Source organism: Astyanax mexicanus, chromosome 12 (assembly GCF_023375975.1).
Source record: "Astyanax mexicanus isolate ESR-SI-001 chromosome 12, AstMex3_surface, whole genome shotgun sequence".
NCBI classification, from domain to species: Eukaryota; Metazoa; Chordata; class Actinopteri; order Characiformes; family Acestrorhamphidae; genus Astyanax; species Astyanax mexicanus.
The window spans coordinates 28,363,845-28,377,160 of NC_064419.1; the positions used below are offsets into that span (position 1 = coordinate 28,363,845).

At 37.8% G+C, this 13,316-nt stretch overlaps 1 protein-coding gene across 4 annotated transcripts in view; it reads right to left on the bottom strand.

The window, feature by feature from the left end:
* The window catches only part of gpat2 (glycerol-3-phosphate acyltransferase 2, mitochondrial), a 95,370-nt gene that overhangs the window by 2,213 nt on the left and 79,841 nt on the right, over positions 1–13,316 (bottom strand). For all 4 annotated transcript variants that reach the window (XM_049485656.1, XM_049485655.1, XM_049485657.1 and 1 more), the window contains 7 exons: positions 11,855–12,119; positions 10,087–10,226; positions 9,118–9,195; positions 5,252–5,377; positions 4,826–4,946; positions 3,438–3,506; positions 972–1,027 (listed from right to left, as the gene is read on the bottom strand). In XM_049485656.1, the coding sequence (XP_049341613.1) occupies positions 972–1,027; positions 3,438–3,506; positions 4,826–4,946; positions 5,252–5,377; positions 9,118–9,195; positions 10,087–10,226; positions 11,855–12,119 (855 nt within the window). The remainder of the gene's footprint in view (positions 1–971; positions 1,028–3,437; positions 3,507–4,825; positions 4,947–5,251; positions 5,378–9,117; positions 9,196–10,086; positions 10,227–11,854; positions 12,120–13,316) is intronic.

Consider the following 13,316-nt stretch of genomic DNA (forward strand, 5'->3'; position numbering starts at 1 on the left):
GAGAAAAAGAAAGGCAGGGAAGAGCAAAAGTGAAGGATGGAAATAAAGAGGTGAAAAAAGGCAGAAAAATGGAAGGAGAAGACAAAGCAGATAAATGGAATAACATTAGATGTGCCCCAAAGTCTAGACTGCAGTGGAGGTGGGCTTCATTTCTTGGTTGCTATGTTACAGAAACTGTTAAGCTCTCAAATTAAGAGACTCTTTATATACAGCTGAGAAATGCAGCCAACGTTCAAGAGAGGCTTAAAGGGAGCAGCTGATGTATCCTTCCTGTCCCACAGTTACCCACAATTCTCTGCACGCATACATCGCAAAAAGAAAAAAAGCAAGAAAATAATGCAAAAAATGACAATACATAAATAAAAAGCTATTTATTGTCATTATAAACTAGTCCAACCTTTAGAGGATCTTAACAATATTTCCAGAAGTTTCCATGACTGGAAATTTTTATTTTAAATTTCCAGGTTTCCCAGGTTTTCTAGGACGTGTAGAAAATCCTATGAGACTCAAAACTGAAATAAAGAGCATGTTCTTTTCTAACTGAAGTCAAAGCAACACTATGCTGCTTATTCCTGCAGGAGCTGCAGCTGGAAATCAAAGACCGTGCTGCTGCTGCTATAAAACACATTTCTGTCAAGTCTCAGGAAGGCTGGGAAATTAAAGCGTAAATAAATCAATAAAAATGACAAAAGAAACATTGTTTAGGGCAAACACATGTACCACACAAACCACAGACACCACACATTCACCACACACACACTACAGACCACATATGTTTGTTCAGCTTTGTTTTAGAGCAATGTTGCTGAATTATGAGGCCTTCAAACATCAATTTGTTCTTGGCCAGCGCTCTCTTTTCGCACTGGTGTCAAGGTGCTCAAAGGTGTGAAGTGGACAGAGAAAGGCGTGTGTGTGTGTGTGTGTGAATGCATGTATTTGTTTCAAGGAAACTGTGACAGAACATCACTCACCCCAAGATCAGTAAGAGTACGCACTGCCTTCCTCACCAGCTTTATCGAGGAGCACTCTGCAAGGGACACACACACACACATTTTAAGCAGTACTCATTAAGCAGTACTCATATGTCCATTATCTGAGCTCTCACTTTCAAACCCATCACCGATTATTCCAATATTACTGCAAAAGACCCAGCAAAACTAATGTTCTCCAATCAAATCAGGCCATGAAATTAAACCCAAATACAATGAATCAGTTTTATATTAAAACTAAACCTTTTTTTTTAAATCCTTCTAAGCCAAAATACAATAATCTGATTCAATGCTCTCAGACTGAGCGCACTCATGAGTTAAATTACACTGTGTCATTGGAGAAGCTCCAATTCCGAAGCAGCATTCAGTGCAGAACTAAAGCTTTATTTTAGTTTTAGACACCTATTTATGGCACTACTTACTGGCAAAATATCCAAATACTTTCTTTTTTGAGTTACAATGAAAAAGATTAATTCATTGTACCCTGGGTTAATTATTCAGGCTTTAATCCAAAAGCAAAATTAGCTGGTAACAGTTTCATTTTGCCTATTTCGTGGCATCCCACTAAGTTCCATTTTAGGACCTATGAAACTCTGTTAATTGTGTAGTTATGAAAGTGAAAATAAACCTGACTTCATACGTGTTGGAAGAAGCATGTGTTAGTCTTCACCCTCCTGCTGTTGGGGCAGCATTAGTGATGGTGGGAGTTCTAGTGGGAGCACTAGTGAGTGGGTTGGGTAATTTCATGTGCAAATTTGGGAAGAAATGTGGTGTAAATAGCCAGGCAACCATCTAAGACACACTAGCCACCATATGATACACCACCACAGCAACTGCAAAACAGCCACCTAGCAATCACCTTCCAACACTCTTACACACATCTAACAACCATTAAACACCACCACCACAGCAACCCCCTAAAACCCACAGCAGCATCTAGCAACTGCAACTTAGATATGGGAACCACATTAACTGTGCAACCATTCTGGGTTTTACTCCAAGAAATGTACTACTGTAGTGCACAGTTATGCTTAATTACTGCTTAAAGATGTTTAATTAGGCAACCTGGGGGCATCCAGTAGAACCAAGCTTTGTTCTTAACACTAGCTCAAAAAATCTTAAGAATTTTCTTCAAAATGAGAAATTTGTGTAACTTCATACTGTATTTGTGGTTAGCTTGTGCCTGTTCTAATTTGATCTCGAATTTTTATATACAGTAAAAATTATTACTGCTTAAAAAATGCTATACAGTGCTGTGAAAAAGTATCTGCCCCCAAAATGATAATTTAATTCATTAAACGAAAAAAATATATTCAAACCAATCTAGTCCTGTGTGAAAACGTATTTGCTCCCTAAACCTTTGCGATAACTGGCAAAGAGTCTTTCACATCTCTGAGGAGGAATTTTGACCCACTCTTGTTTGCAGAATTGTTTTAATTCAGCCACACTGGAGTGTTCTTAATCATGATCAGCCTGTTTAAGATCATCCCACAGCATCTCAATCAGACTTTGACCTGGCCACTCCAAAACCTTCATTTGACTCCAGAAACTTCACTTGAGAGTGGACTTTCTTTTGAGCTTTGGATCATTGTCCTGCTGCAGAGCCCAAGTAACGCCTAAGCTTTAGTTGACAAACTGATGGATGGGCATTCTTCTTTAGTTTTTTTTTTTGGTAAAGAGCAGAATTCCTGGTTTCATTAAACAGCAAGTTGTTCAGGTCCCAGACCTGTTTGGAGGAAGAGTGGAGAGACAAACAGTCCAAGCTGCTTGAGGTCTAATGTGAAGTTTCCACAATCAGTAATGGTTTGGAGAGACATGTCATCTGCTGGTGTTGGTCCACTGTGTTATATCAAGTCCAGTCATTTCATTTTCCAGCAGGACTTGGCACACTGCCCACACTGCCAAAAGTACCAATTAGTCTTTTTAATTTTCTGAGACACTGATTTTTGGGTTTTTATTGGCTGTAAGCCAAAATCATCAACAAATAAATAAATAAATGCTTAAAATAGATCACTCTGTGTGTAATACATCTATATAATACATGAGCTTCACATCTTATACTGAATTTCTGAAATTAATTATTTTTAATTTGTGAAGCACACAAAGTATATACATGTAAATACACCTTCACTGTGGACCAACTGGCACAAAACTCAAACCCCGCCTATGCTGGTGATGCAGTGAAGAGCTGGCAGTGGGGAGTGTTTTGTGGGTGAAGGTCCGGAAGAGCGGATGCTGGTTTCTGGGCTAAAGCCAGTTGATTTGTGGCCTCTGAAAGGTCATGGGAGTTATCAGGGGAGCTGTGTAATGTGCTTAAACGCCACCATCAGCAGAAGCCGTATTTAGCTTTAAGCTCTGATTAAACTTTTTTTTTGTATGGTAAGTGATTTTATAAAATGAGAGGAGAGCGGGTATGTGCGCGTGTGTAGGTGTGCGAGTGGGTCCAACCGTGATGCACTCTGTCCAGCTGAGCTCTGTTCCTCAGGTGTGTGTGGAGTTGAGTCACACATGCAGAATCTACGCATAAACAAAACAAAAACAGATTGTGAGAAAAGCACAAGCATGTTCCCTCAGATGTTCATCACTGTTTCCCCATTCTCCTGCTCCCAGCACACCTGCCTCAACTCAACTTCTCATCAAATCATCTCCACTAAAACTCACACGCTGAAGTGGAGGTCACGTACAGGAGTTTAAACTTAAGTTGAGCGAACAACAACAACATCTGTGCAAAGAATGCCTCGAACTGACAGAGGAATATGTACTTGTGTGTGTGTGTGTGTGTGTCTATGTATTTGTATCTTATAAATGCCACAAAAAATTCTACTGGAGCTGAAATATTTTGAATGTAACTCCAAATTTCAAAGGAAGGGTTACACTCGAAAACAAGGGGTAGTGGTTTGGTATTCCTTTCCTGGAGTGTTCCTGAAGCGAACCAGTTTCATCATAAGCTTTAATAAGTAATTTTTCTTTACTTAGTTGATTAGTTCTTGCCATAATTGGATAAATGTATTAGAAAATTCTATAAACTGAGCTATTCACTGTATACAAACTCTGATGCTCTCAAACACATTAAGAGGCAAGAAATTCAAGTAATTAACTCTTGATGAGTTCAACACAGCTGTTAAGTGATTCTACCTCATAAGTCTGCCTGAGAAAATCCAGCCAAGATGTGCAAAGCTGTCATCTAAGCAAGAGGTGCCTACCTATTTTGTTTACTAATAATTCCATGTTTTTGTTCATAGTTGGATGAGTGAAAAAAAAAAAAGTAAAACCACTCAATTACATAGGCCAGCATTTTTGTAAATTTTCTACCTGATATTACATAGCTATATATTAAAGATTTCTTTCTTTAAGCATTACATATAATGGTTTCATGATTGACAAGAAACATTACTGAAATCCTTAGTTGCAATTGTAATGTAAATAAAAAATTAAAATATTAAATAAATCTGCAACTGTCAAAATGTAATGATTAAAAATTATAAAACTGCCACTTTCCTGAACTTTTCACATTTTAAAATCAATATTTTCCTAAATACAAATTAACCATTTCATTGTCCTCCAAACCTTTCGTTTCTTTACGGTTTTCTAGTTTTTATATCTATTTTCAATCATGCAAAATTTGTAGTTGATTTCTCTTAAAACTGATCTGAAATTATTAAGTGTATTAAGAGTACAATACAGAATCTCCAAGTGTTATTTAGGGTTATAAGGTCAAGGACTGTTAAGGGTTTAAGGTGTGTCCATTTTGACTGGTAATGTATATATGTTTATACTGTATGCGTATAAAATATATATATATATATATGTGTGTGTGTGTGTGTGTGTGTATAAACCTGTCATAGGGCAGGGCAGCAGGTGCAGGCTCTCTATAGTCCAGCACAGCGCCCTCAGTTGGACACTTAGTAAACTGCAGAGGAAGAACAGCAGCTCAGGACACTGAGTCGGCTGACTTAACTGCAGAGAGAGAAAGACAGAAGTTCATCCTGCTGTCCTACTAGAAGATGTTCTACTAGATTTTTTAGCACTGCTGTGTGGATTTGATTGCATTCAGTAACAAAAGTGTTAGTGACATCAGGATACTGGATAATGACCACACTACCACACCCTCCATAGCTAATGCCTAGCATGAGGCATGGGGCCAATATGTTCATGCTTATCTGTAAACAATGAGTGGTTAAAGTAAATTAAAGTAGCTAAATATATTAATTAGAAGGAACATCATCCATAAACCTTTAGGAATATAGTGTACGTGTCTGTACTTTATATGAGCGTGAGTCCGGTTCTGAACAGTCTGAATCACTGCTCTGTTCAGGGTCGTCTGAAACCTTCCATGATAACACCCCTTGTCTTTTCCAGAGATCGCACACTGGAACGGCATGCGGTGCCTGCACACACACACAAACAAACAAACAAACAAACACACACACACACACATTAAATGTCATATTAAATGCTTTTTAAGACCTTTTTTAAGGCCGCAATAAATATAATTTAAGACCCAAAAATGGAGTCATATTTTCTTTGTTAGAAAATAATTTGTTGTATTAAAAATCTAAACTTAATGTAGCTAACTCACCGCTAATGTCACTATGTTACCTAGCTTGTTGCTGATGTTAGCTAGCTCACCGCTAACGCTAGCTAGGTCTCCACTAACCTTAATTCTCTCACCAGTAATGTAGCTAGATAACTTACTGCTAACGTTAGTATGTTAGCTAGCTCACTGCTAACAGTAGCTAGCTCTCCACTAACCTTAATTCTCTCACCAGTAATGTAGCTAGATAACTTGCTGCTCATGTTAGTATGTTAGCTAGCTCACCGCTAACAGTAGCTAGCTCTCCACTAACCTTGGTTCTCTCCCCAGTAATGTAGCTAGATAACTTGCTGCTCATGTTAGTATGTTAGCTAGCTCACCGCTAACGTTATCTAGCTCTCCACTAACCTTAATTCTCTCCCCAGTAATGTAGCTAGATAACTCGCTGCTAACGTTAGCCTGTTAGCTAGCTCACTGCTTACAGTAGCTAGCTCTCCACTAATCTTAATTCTCTCCCCAGTAATATAGCGAGTTAACTCGTTGCTAACGTTAGCATGTTAGCTAGCTCACTGCTAACAGTACCTAGCTCTCCGCTAACCTTGGTTCTCTCCCCAGTAATGTAGCTAGATAACTTACTGCACGTCAGTATGTTATCTAGCTCACCACTAACGTTAGCGAACTCTCCACTAACCTTAATTCTCTCCCCAGTAATGTAACTAGATAACTCGCTGCTCATGTTAGTATGTTAGCTAGCTCTCCGCTAACCTTAGTTCTCTCCTAAGTAATGTAGCTAGATAACTCACTGCTAATGTTACTATGTTAGCTAGCTCTCCGCTAACCTTAGTTCTCTCCTCAGTAATGTAGCTAGATAACTCACTGCTAATGTTACTATGTTAGCTAGCTCACCGCTAACCTTAGTTCTCTCCTCAGTAATGTAGCTAGATAACTTGCTGCTAATGTTAGTATGTTAGCTAGCTCTCTGTTAACCTTAGTTCTCTCCTCAGTAATTTAGCTAGATAACTTGCTGCTAACGTTAGTATGTTAGCTACCACTGGCTAGCGTTAGCTAGCTCTCTGTTAACATTATCTAACTCACCACTAAAGTTAGCATGTGCTTTTGCACCGGCATTAAACGTCTGAAAATGTAATACCTACAGCAAATTTACAGTAAATTTAAGACAATTTAAGACCTTAATTACTCGAATTTTAATGAAAACATGAAAACATTTTTAGGACCTGCAGGAACCCTGATTAATCTTATTATAAAACAGATTTTTATTAGGTAAGTTAATTTTATTCTATCACTACAAGTCATGATGTGGTCTGTAGAACCTCCAGTGAACACCGCTGCAGTGAATAATGTGTACTGAACTGTGAACAGTGCTGCAGTGTGACTGCTGCTGTTCTGCAGTGCTTTAATCTTCACACACGCTGCAACGAACCCATTTTATTCTAGTCCATCTCACGTGTTAACCCAGGTGAAAAAAAATATATACGGTAACAGATTTATGTACTTACTTAAAATATATTAAAAGTACATTAATATTACACTTTTATCAAATGTTTGAAAGTAAACTTTGATCATACTTTTTTAAAAGTAGAATATAGTTTTTTTCTTAAATAAATAGACTACTATAAAGTACACTTTTAGTTGAATGTAATATATTAAATATACTTCTAAAATACTTATTTTCATATATACTTTTTTACATTTTTAGCAAAGTGTGTCAAAAACAACTGTAACAGTAGTTCACTTAAAATGCACGGTATCATGTAACTTTTTAAAAAGTAAATTAAATTACTGCATTTCTAAAATTTAAAGTAAATTTGTAACGCGCAAAAATGTAGTTCAGTATATTAAAATGTATTTGTTATACCCAAAGAAGCATACTATAAGTGAGTTACACACAAAAGACAGGAACATGAAGCATATTTGTACTGTAATGTAAATATATTTAACATCAGTTCTTAGTACATTTCTAATATATCCGGTGTATAATAGTGATACAGTTGTAATACTTATTAAATGTATTATAATTTTACTGTAAGCATATTTAAAATATGGGGTTACATACATGAAGTAGTATGTTTAAATGTTACTTAAGTATATTTAAAATAGTTCCATTTTAGTACAATTTAATTGCTAAATATTATACAATTAAAGTTTAATAGGTACAAAAAAGCTGTTCCATTTTAGCACTCTTTAAATATACTGATTAATAATGTGGCCACAAGAACACTTTAGTGCACTATAGCATAATTATGCTTAGTATACTTTAATCTACGTTTTTTCACTAGGGACATAACTCCAAAATTTATATTTTATTATTGCATAATCATTATGTATGGGCTGACCTCAATCTGTACTCCTGACTTTCTTGTTTTGTTGATGTTAAATAATATTAAATATGTTAAATATGGTACATAACTAGTCAAGAGGTCTTCAATCCAGTCCTGCAGGTTACAACTCCATCCCAAATCTAACAAACCGGTTAGATCCAGAACTTCTGGAGGCAGCCATTAGATGGATCAGTGGTTGAATCTAAAGTCTGCTGGAAGGTAGCCCTCCAAAAGTAAGGCTGGTGACCCCTGAACTAGTAAATAACATAACTGCCCACACAACAGTAACTGTACAGCACGTTCAAATCACCAGATCTCTTCTTCTCCTGCGGATACAGCTGCGTGGTGTGGTGTGGACTAAACATTTAAAATTCCTCCACTCTTTCAATTAAACTGTGAGGTTGTGCAGGGAGAGGAGGTGGAGAGCGGACACAAACGCAAACGCAAGTATAATTTATTAATAAACAGACAAACAAACAAAAAATAAAGCAGAAATAAAACGAGATAAACAGCACAACATAGAAACAAGGAATATACAGAAACTAGAAACCTAAGAAAAACCAACAACCTAACAGATGTAAAGACAGCCAACAAGGGAACACAGAAAAAAAGGGGATATATATACAAGGAAGTAGACAGGAAACAGGAAACACCCGGGGACAGATAATAAGCGGGCGGAGCTACAAATGAACACAGGTGAAAACACTAAGGCAGAGACTTGGGACAACACACAGGAGAGACACAGAACAGTCTGTGAAATATATTTTACACTTCTACTCAGTGATAAAACTCTTGCATCTGGACTGCAAAAGAAAAAAACAAGAGGACCAGTGATTTTTTTTTCTAGTTTCTAGGTCACATAACATCACAATCAGTAGCTCCTCCATTTACACTTGCTGTTGTGTTTACTTGGATCTCCGTGGATACGTGTTCCCAAACTGCAATTACGGTGAGTGGCAGTGGACAAATAGCTATTTTATTGAACACGAGGTAACAAAATTTAGAGATCCGGACTGGATTTAAATTACCGGAGGACCACGGAGTTCAGTGAAAAACAGCAGCTAATTCAGCCTGTAATTTTCTCAGAGGATGTCTGTTGGTTGTAAAATCACAGAGCATGCCCCATAAAAGAGAAAATTACCCCAGGACACCCTGAGAAACTAATCCAATCTGGATGGGGTTATAAACTACTAATCAAAAACATATGACGTGGGATTACAGCACGATTTAGTTGTTACACAAATAGAGAACTCACCTCTTCCATAACGAGAATTCCACAGCATACCAGACTGTCCACTGTGTCCAGAGCAAAAGTGTGAGCTGTCTGACACGGCTGAGAGAGAGACAGAGAGAGAGAGAGAGATAGAAAGAAAAGATAAAAGGTGACAAAATGACCAAAATATTAGAAATGGACAAAAATGGACATAAGGGACAGACAATAAAGAAAAATAAACAGAGAGATAGATCAAAAGGTAAAGAAAACCATTTGGAAGCAAAAGAAGAGAGTAAAATAAAGAGAAACAGATTGAAAGAGAGAGATGAAGAAATACTGAGAGGCAAAAGGACAGAGAAACAGAGCACAAGACAGAAATATGACAGTGTGAAGAGATAAAAGAGTGAGAGAAAAGACATGAGACAGACAGCCAAACACGAGAGAGAAAAAAAGAAATTAGAAAAAATAAAGAGAGAAGGCAAGAGGAGTTATAGAATAACAACTGAGAGACAATACGTTAAGAGAAAAGTGAGAGATTGAGAGGGATAGAGAAACATCAAATAGAGATTGTATGCAGAAGAAGAAAACAGAGAGAGAGAAAGAGTAAGAGAGATAAAGAAAAAGGGTACATGAACAGACAGACAAGCAAAGGGATAGGGGAAAGAGATGTGAGTGAATAAAGGAGAGAGGGAAATATCAGCTGTTTTAGTAAGGGCTGATAATTAGTACAGCTGGACATGTATTGTATTGTACTGTGTGTGTGCGTGTGTGTGTGTGTGTGTGTTTTATGCTTTTGTTCTTGTTGACATTTCAGTGCTGAAACAAGAGTCTGTTTGGTGATGTGTGTGTAAAACCCTCCCGACCATAATTACACATTTTTTCATGTGAAGAACCCTTCAACACGGGCGAGAGACACCCACAGAGAGAGAGAGAGAGAGAGGACTGTAAAAGGAAACATTTGGTGAAGCAGAAGCAGTTATGATGTAGTGAGAGGGGTGTGTGTGTTCTCACGATTGTGTATCCCACAGGTAGGAGGTGTGTGAGCTGCAGGCTTTTCTCAGTCAGTTCCTCTTGACCCAGAGCAACATCAAACTCCATCTCTCCTCCTCCACAGCCTGCAGCTTCCCTCAGCATGGCAGAGACTGCGCACGCTACACACACACACACACACACACACACACATACACACACACACAATACAATCACCAAAAGACTGGGACATCACGGGTAAGAAAAGACCACCACACCCATTTTTCTTATCGCCCCTCTTTGCTTCCTTCTAAGTACTGCTATCTGTCAGAATGAACACAGTATTGTCATATATTAGCTCCTGTTTTTTTTATCAGATTTGAGTCACTTTTATAAATTGGGTATTTTTTTTTCTAAATTAGGTACGTATTTGATTCATGGACATATGACATGAATGTGAACAGTCAAATTGGAATTCATGTGTCTTTTTACGTTTACGCATGCTGTACATGCTTCTCTCTCGTACCCACACATCTCTTGGTGCAGTTGTGCAGCTATAGCCGCAAAAACAGCAAAAGCAAACCACCTGGTCTTTTTCCTCCTCCTCGACCTGAGCATGAACTTCACACCAGCTGCTTACTCCTCACTCGAGAAAAAGATGCTCCTCATATGAGCTGCTAACAAACGCATCCATTTCACCTTTATAAAGCTACGAGTCGTCTCTCAAACATGACGTTTTTTTGTTGTTGGTGAAGAAGGTGATGTTTATATACAGCATGTAGCATGTGAGGCGTTTCAGAGACAGATTCGTTCACATAACACACAGATACAGATCACTTACATTTGTGTGAATGAATGTGAACAGTCAAGATAGCCAAATCAGAGTTGTGCAAAAAAATTTTGAGCAATGTGGCTTGCTCAGGTTTATTGCTCCATTTTAAAAGTCAAATTCTATGCTTTTTAATAACTTTTTTAAGATCTCAATAAACATAATTTAAGGCCAAAATATGAAAAAAAAAAGAATGTATAAAAAATTAATAAATAAAAAACTTATGTTAGCTAGCTAGCTTGACGCTAATAGCTAACTTGTGGCCAGCATTAGAATGTTAGCTCGCTCGCCACCAAAGTTAACCCCACTAACCTTAGTGCTCTCCCCGGTAATGTTAGCTATCTCTACGATACCTTTAGTTCTCTCCCCGGTAACGATAGCTAGCACAAGGCTAATGTTAGCTAGCTCTTCGATACCTTTAGTTCTCTCCCCAGTAATGTCAGCTAGCTTTACTATACCTTTAATTCTCTCCCCAGTAATGTTAGCTAGCTCGAGGCTAATGTTAGCTAGCTCTACGCTAACTCTAGTTCTCTCCCTGGTTACAAAGCTAACATGCTGCTAACATTAGTATGTTAGCTCCCTCTCCACCTCAGTTCACTCCGCTAACCTTAGTTCTTTCCTGGTAACGTTAGCTAGCTTAAAGCTAATGTTAGCTAGCTCTACACTACCCTTAGTTCTCTCCCCAGTAATGTTAGCTAGCTCAACGCTACCCTTAGTTCTCTCCCCAGTAATGTTAGCTAGTCTGCTGCTAATGTTAGCTAGCTTTACGCTAACCTTAGTATGTGCTTTCCCACCGACATTAAACGCATCGCCTAAAAATGTAATATCTACAGCAAATTTACAGTAAATTTAAGACAATTTATGACCTTAATAACACATAATTTAATTTAAGACATTTTAAGACTTTTTAAGGACCCGTGGGAACCCTGTCATAATCTGACCCCCCCTATCATAACCATGGCCCCTCCCACAGCCCCTCACCTCCCACTGCCTCATGGATGAAGACATGTGTGAGCAGGTCACTCTGCTGGCTGAGTGCCAGCAGGGAGTGAGGGTCTGGCCAGGCAGTCAGCACAGGGTCTCCTGCAGGGGGCACTGTGGCCTGCAGCAGGTGGGGGCGCAGCAGAGTGAGAGAAAAATAGACCACGCCCTCCAAACTGCCCCCAAAGCCGACATCAAAGTTCCTGAATAAGACTTCCTCCAGCAGCCAACACACATCTCTGCACAACACCGAGAGACGCACACCCTGAGAGAGAGAGAGAGTGAGAGGAAGAGGAACAGAGATGGAATTTAGTTCTTTTAAGGTACACTTTTTTTTAAAATGAGAATCGATTCTGAATCGTTCAATGTGATTCGTGATCACATCGTGATTCGAGCTTGAATTGATTTTTTCCTGCACCACTACTTGCCATAAGTATTTACTTCCATTCAACTAGAAGAAAGCAAGGGAGAACCGGCTCCTGCTTGGTGTTTGAGATGTCAGGACTCTGAAAAGTGTCCTCTTGCCCTCTCGTTTATTGTTCCAGCAGTTATGCCTGAGACTAAAAATCATTTTAAATTAAAGTTTACAGCTGGCAGCTGGAGTTAAAAATGATTCATAATTTTCCACTGCCCAGGAAAGCAACTCCAGAGTGCTTTACAACACTCACCCCAGCTCACACTCTATATAACACACAGAGATCTCTAAAGGGGTTTTCACTTCACCAAGTTTATGCACATTTAGAAAATGAATATGGATTAAAAAACCTGAATGGAAAAAGGCCAAAATACAAAAAAAAAACATCACAAAAATATTTTTATGCTAGGATGAGGTGGAAAAATCTAAATATTGCTTATACTGAAGTGAAGCTTACGCTCTGTATCACACACAGTGATCTCTAGAGGTTTTTCCATCCACCATGGTTTTGTGCATTTTAAAAATATATATCAGATCTGGAAAAAAAATATTTGAGACCACTTAAAAATGATGAGTTTCTTTGATTTTACCAAATTTAAAACCTGGAATATAATCAAGAGGACGATGGATGATCACAACCATCAAACCAAACTGAACTGCTTGAATTTTTGCACCAGAAGTGGCATTAAGTTATCCAAAAGCAGTGTGTAAGACTGGTGGAGGAGAACATGGCAAGATGCATGAAAACCAATTAAAAACCAGGGTTATTCCACCAAATATTGATTTCTGAACTCTTAAAACTTTATGAATATGAACTTGTTTCTTTGCATTATTTGAGGTCTGAGAGCTATATATATATATATATATATATATATATATATATATATATATATATATATATATATATATATATATATATATATATATATAAACTAAACCTGAATGGAAAAAGGTATAAAAAAAAAAATAAAAGAAATTATATATATATATCAAAAAGACTTTTTATGCTAAGATGAGGTGAAACACTCTGAATATCGCTAATATTGA